Source organism: Ctenopharyngodon idella, chromosome 24 (genome assembly GCF_019924925.1).
Source record: "Ctenopharyngodon idella isolate HZGC_01 chromosome 24, HZGC01, whole genome shotgun sequence".
NCBI classification, from domain to species: domain Eukaryota; kingdom Metazoa; phylum Chordata; class Actinopteri; order Cypriniformes; family Xenocyprididae; genus Ctenopharyngodon; species Ctenopharyngodon idella.
Genome location: NC_067243.1, coordinates 24,568,741 through 24,588,180, shown reverse-complemented (window position 1 = coordinate 24,588,180; position 19,440 = coordinate 24,568,741). Strand labels below are relative to the sequence as shown.

Genomic DNA, 19,440 nt, shown 5'->3' with positions numbered 1-19,440 from the left:
TATACAATATTCTTAAACCAGGAGGCAAAAAACCCAAATGACTTGTATGAAAGGCTAATTTAGTTGTCATTAGATACTGTAGTTAGCTCCTCAAAGCTGCAAAAATATGTTATTTAATGTTTCTGAATTTTCTATTGTCTGTTGTATTCTCTATAGCACCTTGTGTTTGGCATTAAGACCTTCATAGCCCACATGATTCCAGACATGCCCAAAGACCTGTGTGATCGCATGCGCAGGGAGAAATACCTAATGCAGGAGATGGTGTATGAGGCGGAACTGGAGCACCTGCAGAAAGAGCGGAAAAAGAATGGCAAACGTTATCACCATGAGTGGCCTTAGCCGTGCCTGCCCATAAATACACAGATAATTTCCCACTGGAGAACCACATACCCTACCCACAAAAGCACATAAATGCTTGAGAGTGGTGAACAAACGTCTTTGCAACATGCACAACTGCAGCACATATGTGAACACAGGCATTCATGTACGACCGTTCTGCTGCCTTGGATGGCTAGCTTTATTGACTCCATGCATGGGCTGCCCACTTCAGATTTTCATTGCTGTGATAAACCAGGGTGCGGATTCAGCGTTTGAGGTCAAAACCTGATCTCCGGGTGGGCCTTTAGAGCCAGGAATGGGCAACTGTACTCTGCACCAAAGAGGTTCTTCTCAATCACATGACCCCTGCCTGAGACCTCCAGTTAACCTGTATTTTCATCTTGCTGAGTGTGTTTACACACTTAGAGCAGAAGTTCTCAAACTGTACTGATTGGCTAATTTAAAAACACTTGGCTAGTTTAGGTTTATTAGCTAAAAGTAGCTAAAAGAACAAAACAGCAGCCTGGCAAAAACAAAGAAAAAATTGTTGACTTTTAAGGTAGTCTGCCACATTTAAAAGTTTGAGAACCACTGCACCAGAGAAAGCTCCAGTGACATTTTGTGGATGGAATTGCATAAGTTCCATTTTGAAGGTGTGAAAAGAGTTGGATTCATTTGAAATCAAGCTGAAATGCAACAAATTGGATTTCCGAAAGCACAACTGGACCCGCCTGCCTTCTAAATGGTTAAAAAATGTTCCAGAGTACACTGTTGCAAGTGTTCAAGGAAAAGGTCACATGAAGGAGTTTCATTTTTGCAAACCCTTGCTATGTCTATGTGCCGGATCATCAACTTTGAAATCAATGGATTACAGCATTCTCTGATACACTGTAAACTCCAGTGTGTAGGTGGGAAATGACTATATTCATTGAACATGCATCCTTCCCAACATGGCCTGCAGTGACGCTGCTCTTTCATCTGTGTCCTATCATAGTTCTGAATGGAGCACTCGTGCGGTTGGATAGTTTACTATGCAGACGAAGGGCTTTTGGAGTTCCTGTTTTCTGCTTGTCTACTTGTCTGCGTCTCTGAGGCCACGTACAGCTAAATTCAGTTGTCACCTCCTGTTCTGTACACACACAGATCAGTAATTTACGGGAGTGACAACCACATTTAGAAAAATTACACGCAGTGTGTACGGAACACACTAGTTGTGAATGATGCATGACAAGAGAAAGATGACAGATGAGGGATTCATATCAGGTGCATGTTAAAATACCTATTTTAACGTACATCAGAGATGTTTCTCTCTTCTGTATGTGCGGTGCAAGAAATCACAGGGAAAGCGCTACTAGCCTTGACTCATTCATGTTGCCAGATCTTGCAAGTAAATCAATGAACAAGAACAAGCCCATAAAAATAAATGGAAATATTTTATGCTGAAAATAAGACCGAAATATTGTGACCCGCACATGCTCACTTTAATAACTCCATAAACTTGAGCGCTTTATGAGCCAAGCAAGCCCAAAACGCTTATAATAAGTGGACATGGCAAAGCTGCAAGAGCACGCTTTGTCTAGCAGCCTTTTCAAACATAAGCAAAACACGTCGACTGTGCTTCAGTTAAAATTGCTGAAGTCTTTTGTCACTGTAATATTACTTTGGTCCGAATAACGGAGACCAAACATGCGAGACGCCAGAACGTTGTTATGATTACCACAGTGTCAGTCGTAGCAGTTTCGGGAGTAAGTCGTGTTCCGTACACACATGCCCCTAGTTTCACAGACAAGGCTTCCCTGACAGCAACATAGTGTCGGCCTAGATCTGGCCCACATCTGGTCCGCATGTAATCCACATGTACCAGATGTGGGCCGGATCTGGGCCACATTCTGTTGTTGTCTGCGTTAAGTCTAGTCCCAGACTAAAATGCATGTTTGAGCTGTTTTAACTGAAAGCAACTTGCACTGATGTATCTTAAAATTTGTCAGTGCCATTGTTTTGTCTCAAGATGCACTCCAGTAATGTTTTTTTTTTTTTTTTTTTTTCTGAAGGCACGTTTATAAAAGCTACTAAAATGTCCTAGTTGAATTAAGGCCTAATCCTGGCTTAATCTAAGCCCTGTCTGTGAAACCAGGCCCTGGAGCGATAATTTAGGGGACTCTCGCATTTAAATGCAGTTGTCACTCCTGAAACTTTACAGTGTATGTATGTGGCCTCTGTCTGTGCTTGGCAGCTATCATCCCGCTGTGAAGCAGATCTCTACCTGGTGCCAGGCAACGTGACGACGTTTACTTACGAACACATTTACCGAATACACCCTCTCTCTTCGCTTGCCAGCATTTCACATTGTGATTCTTCTTACAAAAGTGGTTTCTGGTAAGAATTACCAAATAAAAATCAGTTTGTTTATGCAAATGAACAGTTTGTATGTACTACATCGCCTTGAAAAGATATGCAGATCTGTCTTTCAATACAATGTAATTTTGTCAAGGCAAAATAAATAAAATTGCCATCTTTGGCAAAATGGTGATATAAATAACATGCATGTTCTTTTTTTTAATTGCATGTTGTTTCTTTGTTTTTCATAATTTTATAAAAGACTGTGTCCTTGTCCATGTTTTTGTAGCGTGTGTGAGCTGAATTTGATGTGTGAGTGTATCTGTGTTCCGATGCCTGCTTTTGTTGCTCAGTTGTGATGTATTTTGTGTGTTTATGGTTCCTTCAGTCCATTTGCCCACCTACCTGAGCTGCATCTCTGCAGTATACAGTACTGCATGTATGTACTGTGAATTTTCTGTATGCATAGATGACCTACTACATTTGCAAAAGTGTTCAGCATACAATAAGAGTGTGCTGTGAGTGAAATGTGGTATCCCACAATGCAATGCTTTCTGTTTGGGGTGTAACAATATATCATGTCACAATATATCGCAATACAAAAATGCAACAATATCGTATTGTGGATAGTGACAATATGTGTTGTGGATAGTTCACCCAAAATGAAAATTACTGTGTGAAATGACTGTGAAGTTTACAGTACTACATTAAACTACTATATATAATGTTGAATATATGTATAATAATGCAATGGGGGAATATTTGTGGGTCCTGATAATGCCAAATGTCTTATGTTACCAGTAAAAAGTGGCCTACATTATTTTAAATATATCTAGTCAGTGACAGAGTACAAACATATTCATCTGTTACAGTGTTAAAATCATGAATATTTTTATTCTGGTGTCACCATTGTCTTGTGCATTGGGTTTCCAGCACCAAGTCCAAGCCTATTCATTTCCACCCCAATGTAATACCAAATTTAGCATTTTAATCAACAGTACATTTTTTGTTATTCTTTTATCATATGTCTTGGAGTATCGCAATAATATCATATCGTGAGTTCAGTATCGTGATATGTATCGAATTGTGACATGAAGGTATCGTTACACCCCTACTTTCTATATAAGCGCTGCAGTGATTTTTGTAGACCAACTCGGAAGATAGCATCACCCTTGTTCAACAAAAAGCCAATAGGATTTTTCCACTGGCTTTTGGATTACGGCAGAAAATAAGTTATGTGACCAACAAAAGTTTATGATTCTTACATGTTTTGTTCATTATCATAATCTTCTGAAATTAACACAGCTTTTATTTATTTTAATGCTAAAAAGCTAAATGTAGGCTATAAACAACCATGGTTGCATGCCTTCAATGTCACCACCATTGAGCATCGACAATTCTTTCTTTATAAAAAAAAACACATTTTCCCTATTAAGTTAAGAGTTTGCAAGAGTGCAGTTATAAACACAGTGGGCTGTGAAAGTGAACAAGTGAGTAGATGTGTTTGTTCGGCTTGATGACATTTATATCCCTGACAACTTCTGTAGTCCCATTTGGCCACTTGTTAGCAACTGCCCTTTTTTAAGACACGTAAATCTTAAAAAAAAAAATCACAAGTGGGGAAAACTGATGTATTTGATGTGGTAAAATAAAACGAAAATATCTTGTTAACCACAGACCTTATTTCAGGCATTTAACCAAAAACCCAGTGACTTCAGAATGATGGAATCAGAAGTGCTAAAATGCTCATTTCCAGGTTTTGACCTACAAAAATATATCATCCTGCAGCACTATTTTACATTAATCCAGTTTGATTAATGAACTAGAAGTAATATGATGATTAAATCGTTCTTGGTTCATTATTTGATAAGAATACCAAAAATGGATTAAAAATGCAGATTTAGAGAGATTATTTCCAAGATATTACTGATATTACTTGAGTTATGTAGCAACAATGTAGCATACTACTGATCATTGCATAGTGGATGCTGTTTTATTAAAAATAGTATACAGTATACATTTGTTTATTTCTTTATTTGGATCCCCAATTAGCCACTACCTAGATAGTGGCTACTCTTCCTGGGGTCCCAGCAAGTAAAAATACAAAAATACATTAATCAACAACAATAAAGTCAAATCCATAAAACATACAAACCCAAAATCCATTTCAAAATATCAAAATTAACAATTAACTATATATTGTGCCATTAAATATTCCTTTAAAGATTTTTTAAAATGCATTTTACTTGTTAAAAAATACGTAAACTGTGCAGTAAGCTAATATTCCACTCCAAACAAAATCAACTACTGTAAAAATCTAACCGCATAAGCCCATATTAATCAATCCACCATTATTCATACAGTTAGAGCGTAAAGCAGATGTGATGATAGAATTATCATTGGGACAATGGACATGGAAGACACATTTTCTCATTTGACATTTTGCTTTCTTGTTTTATTTCTTTGTAAAAATGTAAAATGTCGTATTTTCTCTGTTTCATTTTCTTTGGGCGTGTTTGTGTGCACGTTTAAATATGTGCATTTATAATTGTGTGTTAGCATGTGTGTGTGAAAGAGAGAGTTTTGTAAAGCTGATGAAGTGAGTGCTCCCAGCATGCATCTCATTCTTACAAGTTTTTCAAAACCCAACGCAATGGCTATGTTCGAAATAGCATACTACTATTGTAGTTTGTATACTGAGTGCAGTATGTTAATTTTGTGTATGCATGGAATATTATGACTTACTACATGTGATGAAATGTGCCGTATCGAGCAGTGTGTGAGATACTGTATCCCAAAATGTAACGCGCTCAACTTGACCTTACATTTTAGTGTGACAAATGCACTGAAAGAGACATGAACCATGATTCTCCTTTCTCATTTTCTTATCAACAGTGCAAAAGACATTTTTATTTTAGAGATGATAACTAGATGGCACTTAGTTCAATTAAATTAAACATGCAATGAGGTCATGTGACCACTATGTAGCATACTACTGTTCAAAACATTTATCATTGAATAATGTGTTCTCTTTAACACACAAATATTAGGTACATTACAGTGTATACTATGCAGTATGCAGTAAGTATTCAAGAAGTACACTAGTATTCCATTTCGAACACAGTCATTGCATCTATCGTCCTCAGGCCCTTTGAGTCTTTGCAGATGAGAACTCTGTATCATATTTTCTTAGCTTGAATCAAGTATTGCTTTTTTTAGGTATATATTTTTGCACTTTCTATTTGCATGGGTACAGACCCCATATGGGTATAGGTAGTATGCACTAAAAAAAAAGAAGCTTAAATTGTGTTCTTGCTTCATAGATTCTCCACTACACTGAAAAAGTCAAATTAGAGTTTAATTTCTTGAAACACATTTGAAATAAAACTATGTTAAAAATTATTACTGTGTAATTTATTAGAACAGTGCTTCTCAACTGGTGAGTCACAACCCTAAAACTAGTCCCTGGCCCAGCCCAGTTGAGAACCACTGTATTAGAAACTACATTTTGCTTTGATGCTTTGTATGTTATGGATGCTAAGCAGGACCATCAGTTTGTTAGTAGAATGGAAATGTGAGGCTGATCTGAAACAGTAGTCTTTACTGTAACACACCAATCTTTTGGTGTACTGTAATCTATGCATGACCTAATTTATGAGCCCAGCCCATCTAGAGCTCTTGAAAAACCTTTGTGTATTTGTGCACTTTTTACTGTGAAGTGTGCATGGCCTATATCTGCTTAAACCAGAGAAGACTGATCTGAGATCTGTACATGTTTTCGTGGTTCATCATCATGAATGATCAGCTGTTAATGGGCTTGTGGTGATCTCATTAACATTTTTACAGGCTATTGGACAACAAATGTTATTCAGGTTTTATCAATACACTTGGTTGTGTATAAAATGTCTTCATTGACAATGCCTGTCAAAAGCACATGAAACAATTCAAATGTATATTCATCTCAGAAGTAATGAGCATGTATTATAGCATCATTGTCAATGCTTAACTGATCTTACACAGACTCACTGCATTCGTTTCTAACAATGACTTGATTCCTGCAACATCAATCTTTAGTCTTATTTCAAAGCAATGTAATTGTTACTATTAAAGAGATAGATGCAATTTTGCTGTAAAATTTTACTGCTTACGTTTATAATTCAAAATTACATTTCAGAGTTCTGTGCAATTTACATAATGCATATGCATGATATACAAATAACAGAGAGACTCTAGTACATTGGCTCTGTGTGGAGCCAATGGGCCTCATTATGAAACATGAGCTAAATGATTTTTGTGAAAAGTGTTCGTAAAGCCATTCGGACTTAAATTTACATATTCATGAAAGTGTTCAAATTTTCAAAATGTTAGTTGGTACAAAAAAATCCTTTGGCATATTGCCAATTAGATTCTTTTGGATTTATGCAATATGTTAAAGTCTGAGAAGGGAGTTTGCAAGATCCCACAGCGTGATTCATGGGTGAGGATTATGTTAATTTTGAATGAGCATGCATGCACACCCTAATTAAGAATTATTGGTATTCGTTAACATGTACACGTTTCACTTTTGAGGTTTGTAAAGTGTTTGTGAATCCAGAGGAGAGTTTTCACGAAGGTCCATTATTATGCAAGATTTTACTTATATCTACGAAAGTTTCATGAATGAGGCCCAATGTGTGATATGCTTACCGTGATTTTGCCAAGTAGTATATCCAAACATCCCCGAGAGTCCTGGAACAACATTGCCATCTACCATTTAGATTTTGGAGTTAGAGTTGGGGTTGGGTCTTGATGAAAATATTTTTCTCTGATATTGGGGTTAGTTTATTGTTAGGTTTTTAGAGGTTTAACAGATTAAAGGTGCAGTAAGTGATTTCTGAGAAACACTATTGATATTTGAAATTGACACCCAAACAAACACACCCCTCCCTTCATTGCGCCGCCCTCAAAATAACAAACACTCTATGCCAGTGGTCTTACGCCAAGGTCCCCCTCCTCTCCGAATCAATACTGCACGGCCCACCTCCCCCCTTTTTTTAATTCACAAAAACATTTGTATTGTAGTGCTATTAGCCTACTTTTCAACCCCATGTTATTATTTTTTAAAGAAGAAATTCAAGATAGATTTAAACCTTCAGTGTTCTGTTTTGCAAACATACTTTGCAGACATTCTTTACAACTTAAAAGTGCTTACTCTGCTCAGTAATACAGTAACTTAAATAAGCACAAGTCAACCTGCCATACCAAACAAGACCACAGGGAGATACCAAAGGACTGAATTTAAATACTATGATCCATTCAAAATTAATATTAAGTACATAAACACCACTGATCCTCTCAAACTTCTCCAAAACAGTTTGTTCAGCGAGCATCCGTTATAAAACACTCACAGTACATTAATTTTGACAACTATGCGAATATATTGAACTGTGTTCATGTAGAAATACGATGTTATAGCAATCAGTGAGTCGAGAGTGCAAATGTGTGGTTTGTTTGCGCATACTAACGGACTTGCGCATGCCTTATAAACGACTGCTGTATGTCAATGTAATCGTCTTTACCTTCATTACAATCGTCATCCATCAAAACCTTTTTAACGACACTGGTTTTCTTTTTCCAACTGAGTTTGCATATCCTATGTTCATGAAGCAGTTAGGCGTTTTAAGCCACAGTTCAGTCTGTATTTGCACAGCAGCACGGTGAGAAACGGCCTGGGCTGATCCGAAACAATCACAGAATACCTACGAGAGAGGTGGTGCCTTGTTTTAAATGTATTTTTTAATTAATGTTATTTTTTTAATGTAACATATTAATAATTATATTAATATATTTAAATTCATTTTCATTTATCTCTCGGCCCCCCTGGAGGATCACTGAGGACCCCTAATGGGCCGCGGCCCACAGGTTGGGAACCACTGCACTATGCAATGTCTAGCAAAAACAGCATACAAAAGCATGGTTCTGTGAAACATAGCAAAACCAATGTTAGTCATGTATTTAGCAGAAACAAAGCAACCTCAGCATCCATTTTTAGGCCTTCCCGCTCTAACGTTTTCAGCACTGGAAAGCTTTTCTAATGGCACTTTTCCACTGCATGGTATGGTTCGGTATGGCTCACTTTTTGGTGCTTTTGCACTTCAAGGTTCCAAACGAGCCGAACCGATAATAAATGTGGCGTGTAAACACTGCAGATCACTGATTGGTCAGAGAGAATCGTCACTACCAGCGTCACTGGATTTAAAACACGAGACACCAACCCTGCTAGATTTAAAAAGTAACAGCCACCGCAGAATCATTTGAAACAATCTTTTTTAAACGACTTGCTTTAAACGACCGTCGTATGCAACTTGAAAAAAGAAATGGCTGTATCAGTAGACGAGGTGAAGACTCGTTAGTAGCCGAGGAGCGGATCCACGGCAGTAAAGGCGGCGCAGCTATATCAGTCTATAATCCCACCCACTTTAAAGAGGTACTAAACTGCAGTGGAAAAGCAAACCGGAAGTAAAGCGAGCTGAGCCGTGCCGTGCTGAACCGAGCAGAGTCGTACTATGCAGTGGAAAAGCGCCATAATATTAACACATGTCCTGAAGCTCTCGATCATAACCCCTTCTTTTTCCAACTATATTCCTCTGACCTTTCCTCTTTGGTAATATCTCAGCTATCTCTCTTTCTGCAGTCTTTCTACAAATGTCCCACTTGCTCACTCTCTCTCCTCCTCCTTCATGAGAGTTTATGCCCCCTATTGTTGATTGGCTACAAAAGTGTTGTGGTGCTTGGTGGATCCATGAATTTTTTTTCAGCACGCACACAGAACAGACATCTAGCAAATATTCACAAAATTGTTTGGGTGTTGATTTAAATTTTCAACAGCATTTCTCAAAAATCGCTTTCTGCACCTTTAATTCGAGCACCGGCAGTATGTGTTAGAGATGGAGGTTGAGAATCGTTAAGGGTAACAATTAGGATTTAAATGTTCGAATAGTAGTTAGGGCTGAAGGTCAGGATCCAGGAGTTTGGGGTTAAGAGTCAAGCTTAGAACTAGAGATTGGAGTTAAGAGTTTAAACTGAATGTTACAGGTTAGGGTTAAGAATAGAAGGTAGGGCCATGGGTTAGGATCAGGGTTGGGGGTGTCAGGGGCAGGGTTAAGGGTTAGAAGTAGGGATTCAAGGGAGTTGAGTTTTAGGCAGAGGTGCTCATTCATGTTCCTGAAGATTGACCTCCCTGTGAAGTTCACACCTTGCTCCAGCACACCTGTTTGCAATTATCAAGTGTTCCTGAAGATCTTAATTTGTTGTTTCAGGTGTAATCAAATAGGATTGGAGGCCAACTTTGCAGGAAGATAGATTCCAGGAACAGTAATGAGCACCCCAGGTTTTAAGGTTCAGATTGGGGTTATGGACATATCAAAGATGTTGATCCAGGAGCACATTCTAACTGGCAAAATCACAGTCACCTTGAATAATGTTCAATGCAACTTTGAATGACACCACATGATTTTATTTTTTATAGTTATGATATAAAGGCTGTTTATGAGATCCTTTGTTTATGATGTCCTTGTTTACATGTAAAGTGAACAATAGTATGCATACAAGAATTGTACAAAACATGTCTGTAACATAGATTTGGATCACACTTTTCTGTAATAAAATATTGATTGTATCTTTTAAATTAAATAGCTGATGTATTCTTTGACTTCATTGACCGTTTATTTACGTTTTTGATACTGAACACAAAAAGTTACAGCTTTACTTGAACTTGACTAGTTTCATTATGGTCAAAGGCAGCATTAGTGTAAGCATTTTCCTGCAGGTTATCACTACTGCTCTTGACCTTGTCCATTTTCATGACACTTTCCTGGTCTGGATGTTTCTCCCATGCCTTGCCAAAGTCTTCTAAATCCTAACAGAAGCAAAGAAAGGTTCAGTTTGCATTCAAACAACTCAAAGCCACATTCTACAAGATGCTCTGTACCTCTTTGTCTTCACTAAAATCGGTGTGTCTGAATCTCTCAGAGCAAAAGCAGATCACGTCCTTCATTGATCGAGTCATCCCTGGCTTTAACTTTTTGGGGTCCATTGGTCCTGCAGACACCAGAATGACAGTTATACAACAATTTATCTAATTTCTCAACATAAAACCCATTCCTCAGTTCACCCATGCAGACCATTTATTGAGCAGAAAACTGGTACATTCATAGAAAAGGCATATTGATTTGAATGTATTGATTGCTCACAGTGTTGGGGAACAATTAATGCTGGGTTCACGCCCTGTCGTAATTACCGTAGGCTCGAGATGACAACACGTGATCGTCTGTTCGAAACTGTTCACGTCCTTGGACTGGGAGTTATGCATTTTTATGGTGACACTATCAACGCTTAAATGAATCTGCAGCAGTCAGGTGGTATAGCGGTCACGTGGTTCAATTAGGAGCTCTCAGAAAAGTCCTCATCGTACAAGCTGTAATTAGGAGCTCTACAAGGATGTGAACACTATTTACAAGTTGAAACCTTGAAATTACAGTACTTTCAACATGGCGTGAAAGCACCTTAAGTAATATGGAGGAAGTAAGACAAATATGGCTGTGCCCTAATTCACACAATATATGTCCTAAATAATATGCAAGACAATATGAATTTGGAGGAGGTAAGACATTTCCCACTTCTGACCTCAAAATGTTCCAAGTCTGCTCCAAACAACACAGAACTTGGAATTATCCCACCTCCCCTTGAAAATAACCATTGAAATTTCATTTTAGTAACATGATGCTTCTCAGTGAAATCAGAGTTGACCAGTGAGCATTTTCGAATAAGGAACGGAAAAATTTCAAGTTTTCTGAAAAGCAGATTTAGTGCGTCTCATATCAAAATATGTTCAAAATAGTATGCCAAACGTGTAAAAGAGGCTAATTTCTGCTCAAATTCTCAAATTGCTTACATAATGACTGTTGTAAAACTACAGATAGTCCCACCATAAAATCATGCTGTTGTTGTCAGGTAGGGGTGTGTTTCTTATACAATGGCATAACTCGCTGCTTAACTACCATAGTTCAATGCATCATTGGAGAAATTATCTAGCTAGTCGCGACTGTTTACGAAACCGCGGTAACTTTGTAATAGTTATAATTAATAATTAGCTATGTCACAAAGGTGGTGGAGTAATAACTTCTACTAATTAATCGGTTCAAAACCAAATTAATGTCAGATTAATGCTATAAATAAAGAGCATGGCACCTGAGGACTACTTCATTACAGATGTTTGATTCGATTGTGTGTGTCCTCTTATGTCATAATCCTGGGTTCTCCCAGGATACTAGAGCACATTCATATGCAGAATGAAATTTGTATACATACATACAGAATGAAACATACAGATTGTACTGCATGTTAGCTTATTTATTTGGCTCAAGAGCATAATCTATATAACGCCACATGTCATACTAACATGAAACTATGCTTCACAGGTCGAGAGCTGTTGTTCCAACCACACAACTTTGCAATGCTGTTCGTGAATGTTCATTGGAACTATGGTTTCAGGAAACACAGAATCGTTGACAACAGATCTTGCGACCATAGCTTGCTTGAGAAACACATGTCTAGTCAGGTTGCTCAAACAAACAGCAATGTTTTGAAAGAACCACAGCCACAGTGTATAACACTTTTCAGGACACCCCACTTTTCAAAATCAAACCATTAATGGTTTACTTATAGCTGTCTCTGCATATGACGCTGGAATAGAAAGCTCCTATTCCAGCGTCATATGCAGAGACAGCTATAAGTAAACCATTAATGGTTTGATTTTGAAAAGTGATTATTAATTTTAAGGTAAATGTATTTTGTAGGATGAGACAACACCAAATATATATCGGACCCAAAAGCAAAACCATGTAATTGTTATTATTTGTTTCATATTCCTAGAAATTAGCCAGACGTTACAGATGCTAGCATAGCAGTCTTTAAGGTACAGTACCAATTTATTTATTAAGGGTCAGAGAGACAGTGGAAAATAGTTGTAAAAAAAAAACAAAATGATGATAGTCAAGGTTTCTTGCACCAAAAACTAACATTATATGTGTATGAATAAATTTATGTATGACCTCTTTAAAATAACTTTGATAGGCCACAGCTCTCAGATTCTTTGGTATGAATAGTCTTTCTCTTTCTCAGAGAGCAGCAGATTTTTTATTGTTAAATATACAGTCCATAACTCAAGGTGTTTTGTTGCTGCCAGTATGTGATGAAATAGACTAGAGGATCTAATGAAATGTTGCTCTCACCCGTCAGCAGTGTGATAAGTAGGCCTGCTGCTACAGTGCCAATAAAGCCCACTGCACTATAGTACAGATAGGACATGGAGTACCATGAATCAGCCAGCCAATACCTGAACACAAGACAGAGATAATTTACATCATCTTATAATGAAAGTGCAGCATGATTACATTTGTACTGTAAAAATGGGACTGTCAATTGATTTTTATATTATATTAATTATATTATAAGAACTTTTTAAATAAAATTAATTAATTTCAATCATGACAACTCTTGAAATAGTTTTAGTATCTTATTGAATATGGCAATGTTGATGTGATTTGGTCTTGGTGGACTAGATCTGCTATACTGCTGCTATTGATTATTGCTGCTGCTGCAGAGCAAGTATGGACTTGCTACTGTTAATAGATACACATACACACTGCTGTGAGCATGTAAGATATGATGATGTTGCTGCTGCAAAACCTGAGGTCACTCTTGTACCCCATGAAATGGTTTGACAAACGCAATTTTCTTTTAACAAATGGGGTCTTAATTATTTTGACTTCAGAAGAATGATAGAAGCACATTGCACCTGTCAGAGGAGAGAGCACTCATGGTGAGTGACGTTTGGTTGTATTCATCATCTGTGATGCTGAAGTTGCAGCCTGCAGTGCTGAGTTCAAGAGGACGTGTGTTATTGCTGGGTGCTGGATAAATGAAAGCTCCCACTCCAACCCAGAATGAGAGACTGATGCCCACAGTCAGACCCCCAATTGCCCCCTAAAGAGAAAGGCCACCAAGGATGCACAATAATAAACTTTAGCAAAGCAGAAATTTTTTAACAGTGTTTCTGTTTTTAAATGTTATACAAACTACAGTCCACATGCAAAGTTTTGTAATATAAGCTATGTTATGATATCGTACATATTCTTTATGTTGACATTCTATGGAGCTCCAAAAGGGACATGGTAATGGAAAAAAATATGACATGGGAGGGGGTGGGAAGTATTTCAATGCTTTTGCGTTGTCTAGCAAAAAATTTGCGTTCCCCCACAAAACTTTGTTTGCTTGCAAAATCTTTGTGTTCCTTCGCAAAACTTTTCTGTTCCCTCGCAAAAAGGTTTGCTTTTCCCCCCATCTCCTTTTTTTTCCATCACCATGTCCCTTTAGATGCTCTATAACATTCTTTATGGAGGTTCTGTAGATAAAATGGACGGACTGCTTTTATTAAAATTGAATTTTAAGCTTATAAAAATATAAAACAAGAATTTTGTCTTTAAAAATCGTATGTTCACTTTCGATACAGTTCACTCGCATTGTATCAGTTAGTTTTAAAGGGGGGGTATAATGCTATTTCATGTATTCTGACTTGTTTACACTGTTAAAGAGTTGTATTCTCATGCTAAACATGGCTAAAATTTCAAAGCATGAGTTGGACGTATGACGGAGTATTTCTGTTCCAAAAATTCTCTTCCAAATCCTCACAGGATTCAGACTTTTTTTTTTCGAGTATCGGCCTGAGTGATGTCAACAAGGTCGGAATTCCTTGTACAGGCACTTCTCCCAGAAGGGCGCGTGCGCACACATGGACCTGAGCGAGAGCGCAAGAGCAGGGCCATCAACGCGCGTTCGGGTTTATGAAAGTCGTCGGCAGCACTGCACAGGTCACAGGACTGCACGAAATCAACAATGTCACAAAAGCAGTGTGTTTTTGAGGGAAAGATAACCTTGCTTCCCAAAAAACCCAGTGTTCAGTGGAGCTGAGAGATTTGTTCTCACGCATTACATTGATACGCTCTCGATATTTGTTTTTAAAATAACCATAGAAACTGATAGTTGCAATCACTTTTTTATTGATTAAAATGAATGGAGAATAGCTTGTGTTTTTCCGTGGCTGCTCGAGCCCTCAGGATCTGCACTTATGGTTTTATAAACAAGGCCCAGTTCTACGCTGGATTTACAGATCGTTTGAAACTGAAAGATGGAGCGGTCACAGTGATAATGATCCCGGTCATGAGTCGGAACCGCAGGTGGTGAGTAAAACTGCTTCAGATGTCTGTTTTGTTGACAATAGACACCTAAGTGCATATAATGTAAACATAATGATTAGTTCACGTCTGTGCACCTGCACAGACAAATGGCTTGACCTTGTGATCAGGTTTCTCAGGAGGTTTACCCACTTTGCCCTAACACAGTTCCTTCCTGGGACTTTGTGGACCTCGGTTAGAGCCACTCACAATGGTCAACCTTCAGCCTCTCTCGCTAAAGACTGCTCCTGCTGCTGGCTCTGGCATCGGTCAAGCGAATTGGTTATCTGCAGGCTCTTTCAGTGGACACTTCTTGCCTCAAGTTTGGGCCAAATGACAGTAAAGTTGTCCTTTGGCCAAGACGAGGCTATGTGCCTAAGGTGCTTTCCACGCCCTTTAGAGCACAAGTAATTTCACTCTCTGATCTCCCCTCCACTGAGGGCAAGTAGACACCACACCACACCACACACTTTGCCCGGTTCAGGCCCTTAAGGTGTACATCAGTTTTTCTGGTGGCATCATACCTTACGGGCTCCAGTTCCGGGCTCGAGCTCATCGTAATTGTGCGCGTTTTAAGTCCCTACCTCTGATAGCTGTGGGGCGACAAGGGCCCCACAGCAGGCTATCAGACTTAAAACGTGCCCAATAAGATGAGCTATAGGCTCACAGGATGTCTTCTGTTCTGCACTAGTAACACAACGCTATTGGATTGCATTCCCCATAAGCATCAGAGACTGACGCAATGTGAGTGAACTGTATTGAAAGGGAACGTTCCAGTTACTAACGTAACCTTGGTTCCCTAAGATAACGGGAGTGAGCATTGCGTAGCTTGCCGTGCTACTGAGCCTATGCACGAGTCAACGCTGCTGGTCCTCAGTTGAAAAATTCGGACAAAAATACCTTTCAGTGCGACTTAAATAGGCAGTCGGCCCCGCCTGTTATGGTGGGCTTTGTACGTGCAGGTGCACAGACGTGAACCAATCAGGCTTTAGTATTCAGAGAATTTTCCCCATACTGTATGTGTCAGAGATTGACATAATACTCATTCCCGTTATCCCAGGGAACCAAGGTACTTTTAGTCATGGAACTTTTCTAGCCCTTCCTTTAATATAAAATACCTCATAAATACTAATAAAACAGTTTTTTTTTTTTTTTTTTTTTTCAAAATCTTCTCCAATCACCTAGCTGGTAAGAAATTAGGAGTCTTTACTATTATGAAACATTAAATATTGCATTTGATGTATGAGCAAAATGTCACTTAAAAAAAAAAAAGACAGTTCAAAGTTGACAAAGTATTCTTATAAATTTCTAATGTAATTGGTAAATGTAAAAATTAAATGTTTATAAATTTTGTTTGCTTTTCTTTCAGATGTCTCTAGTACTTTAAAACTGAGAAAGAAAGAAAAAAAGAAAAAAAAAAAAAAAACTATATATGTGTCTGTACCGCCCTTCACAACTGAAAGTTTAGATTAACCTTTAGGTTAGTGACAGGAAACAGGATTCCAAGAGAAAACAGGCCCAGCATTGGGCCTCCACACATGCCATGGATACTGAGGGCTGCCTGAGGCACAAGAGGAGAAAGACACTCAATGACAGGAAATTAAGCAGGAAGAGATAATCTGAACCCAAATGAGAATGGCATGAGCCACATACCTGCACAATTCCTCCCATATATGATGCAGCCACAGCCATAGTAGTGCAGGCCACACCAAACACAACACCTGGGCATCAGCAGATAATCAGTCACTGTAGTAGTATTAATAATATATAGTAGTCCCGTGCTTAATCAAGCATCACTATTACTATCCTTATATTTAGGGTTAGTGATTTGAACAAACCCCTAACCCTAAGTATGAAAATTTGGCACATCACACACCATTTATGCAATGGATATAAATTGTTTCTGAAATTGACTTATTGACTTATTCTTTTAATAGTTTTTCACCTTATGAATGATAAAACAGATACATTACAAGCAATATCTAAAGATCAGAATATGCATCATAATGGCGGCAAGTTTTGCACAATCAATTGCACAACCATTAATGGAACACTAGATTAAGGGCCAGATGTACTAATATCTTGCGCCAGCACAAACCCACTTTTGGCATAAAAAACTACTGTTAGGATTTACTACAGACACGCAGTGGAAAAATAGCGATGAAAAGTGGTGGACACAGTTATTTTTGCGGATGACCTTATTGCATATGCATTTGTAGGAGTTTCACTTTCAAACACAAAATTTATGGGAGGACAGTATTTAAAAGAATCATGCAAGGTGATTTACTAAGGTCTGTGCTAGTCAATAGCGCTAACACTAGTTGCGCTAGTCTAGTTACTGGTATTTGAGGCATTATGTACCGCCCCAAAAAAAGCATGTCTTAAACCATATGCTAATTTGCATTGCTAATTTGTGTCTGTGTTCTTTAATTTGCGTGTTGTCAGTAGATCATGCGCAGAACTTTCCACTCCCATCAGCACTTTTTGGAATTGCGCTCTCACCAGGGGCAGACTGTCCAAGGCCATCTGGAGCACCGGGAGTTTTCCCAGTGGGCCGCTGGACAATGTGGGCCGGCCCATTGCTACGTAAATAACAACATGACTCAAAATGATCAATCTATTTAGCGTGCTCTTGCTCATTGCAGCAGTCTCGTCAATGTCAAAAAGTTTGAGATGGCCAATTAAATCAAAGAAGTGGGTTGCTCTGTGCTAGAATGTCCAGGGACCACTTTTTAGTGCGCGACTTTTGGCAGTTTGATACACGCTCCGAACCACTGATTGCAAAGCTTCGAAGCTTCATGAAGCAGTGTTTTGAAATTGCCCATTACTAGATATTGTTGAATAAAGTCGTTCTTTTGTTTTGTTTTTTGGCGCACAAAAAGTATTCTCGTCGCTTCATAACATTAAGGTTGAACCACTGTAGTCACATGAACTGTTTTAAATATGTCTTTAGTACCTTTCTGGGCATTTGAAAGTGTTAATTATCTTGCTGGCAATGGAGGCCTCACTGAGCCATTGGATTTTATCAAAACTGTCTTAATTTGTGTTCCGAAGATGAACGAAGGTCTTGCGGGTGTGGAATGACATGAGGGTGAGTAATTAATGACAGAATTTTAATTTATGGGTTAACTAACCCTTTAAGTATTTAAAGAATTACAATTTAATAACTATGTTTCTTAACACACGTAACACTCTTAAAAAAGTGAACTTTGTAATAATGTCAAATTAAAAGTATTATTCATCCCTGGGGTTGATAATATATGATTAATAATATTATTTATCATTATGTTTTAAGAATCTTTTATCATGCTTTAAAGTAGTACACTTATTTTGATGTGACTAACATACTAATTCACATTTAAAGTTTTTGGTGAAATGATGTTATCATTCTTTGATGTTCCAAGTGCAAAGTGTTTATCTTCTTTTATCATTTCTAAACCAACTTTATAAAGTTGTGCTCACATTAGAGTTCAGCTGCTCAGGTTTTGTTTTGGTTCACTCCGCCTTTTGTTTGACCTACTTCTGCCTGTTAAAACTTCTTGGTAAAAATCTGGAGACCCAATGATCTGTTGCATTTCCATTTCTGCCCATATAAAGTGCCAGAATGAACAGACTTTCCAGTCTCGCTGTGACTCATTATGATCCACCAAGACAAGTATTTTTCAGTTATAAATCTGCTCTTATGCCATATGACACAATCAATATTCTCATTTTGAGAGTTCTCTATTAACGTCCTGAACAGTTTTGAACACATTGGGAGTATTTACACAGTGCTTTGCTGATCAAGTTGGCTGCTCGGTTGGACAGATCTCCAAAACACTGGCTCACAAAGTCCTCATACATCACTGTGGCCAAAGCATTGATACTGGCAGCTACTGTGCTGAAAAAGAGAAACAGAACATTATGTCTCCTTTTATAGGTCTGCAATCTCTCAAGATGCAGACATGTAGGGGGCTGACAATTAGCTGAACATATACTTGTTTAATTAGTGACACTAGATTTTAAAATCTTTATTTGAATATGGCAACATCATACTTTGTTCTACAATATTTCTATGATTAAATCACTGACAGAGACCCCTCCTCTATCAGCCAATCATTGTGGGCAGAGTTGTGAGCATGTTGACATCATTCATAAAAACAAGATCAACCCCACCCTTTCTCTTAGCTTAAGATTTTTCTCTATTCCTTGGTAAAAAAGTTGGTCTCAGCAGCTTTGTGAATAAGTTTCAAGTGGAAAGTCTGAGCTAAGAACTTTTACTGCTATTTAGGAGAACTTTTAGTGGTAAAATAAAATGTTTTGTGAATACAGCCCCTGAAGTATTGCTCAGCTATGAAAAATATATGAAAAAAAATGAATACTCATGTCATTATTTATTTACGAACTTTCATGGATATGTCTTTGTAATCGAGAAATGAAAAATACAACAAATCTTTTAAACAAATTTGTACTGTATAAAATAATGTACACTCAAATATGTCTCTATATCAGTGGTACCATATGCATCTACATC

The 19,440-nt window shown here is 38.0% G+C and overlaps 2 protein-coding genes across 6 annotated transcripts in view; one reads left to right on the top strand and one right to left on the bottom strand.

The window, feature by feature from the left end:
• The window catches only part of ano3 (anoctamin 3), a 120,762-nt gene extending 110,436 nt beyond the window's left edge, over nucleotides 1-10,326 (top strand). For all 5 annotated transcript variants that reach the window (XM_051884541.1, XM_051884542.1, XM_051884543.1 and 2 more), the window contains one exon: nucleotides 157-10,326. In XM_051884541.1, the coding sequence (XP_051740501.1) occupies nucleotides 157-339 (183 nt within the window). In that variant the 3' untranslated portion in view covers nucleotides 340-10,326. The remainder of the gene's footprint in view (nucleotides 1-156) is intronic.
• slc5a12 (solute carrier family 5 member 12) overlaps nucleotides 10,129-19,440 on the bottom strand; it is a 24,609-nt gene continuing 15,297 nt past the window's right edge. Inside the window, exons 9-15 of the mRNA XM_051884549.1 lie at nucleotides 18,695-18,807; nucleotides 16,581-16,648; nucleotides 16,402-16,488; nucleotides 13,493-13,680; nucleotides 12,927-13,030; nucleotides 10,625-10,734; nucleotides 10,129-10,552 (exon numbers count right to left, since the gene is read on the bottom strand). Coding sequence (XP_051740509.1) covers nucleotides 10,391-10,552; nucleotides 10,625-10,734; nucleotides 12,927-13,030; nucleotides 13,493-13,680; nucleotides 16,402-16,488; nucleotides 16,581-16,648; nucleotides 18,695-18,807 — 832 coding nt within the window. The 3' untranslated portion in view covers nucleotides 10,129-10,390. The remainder of the gene's footprint in view (nucleotides 10,553-10,624; nucleotides 10,735-12,926; nucleotides 13,031-13,492; nucleotides 13,681-16,401; nucleotides 16,489-16,580; nucleotides 16,649-18,694; nucleotides 18,808-19,440) is intronic.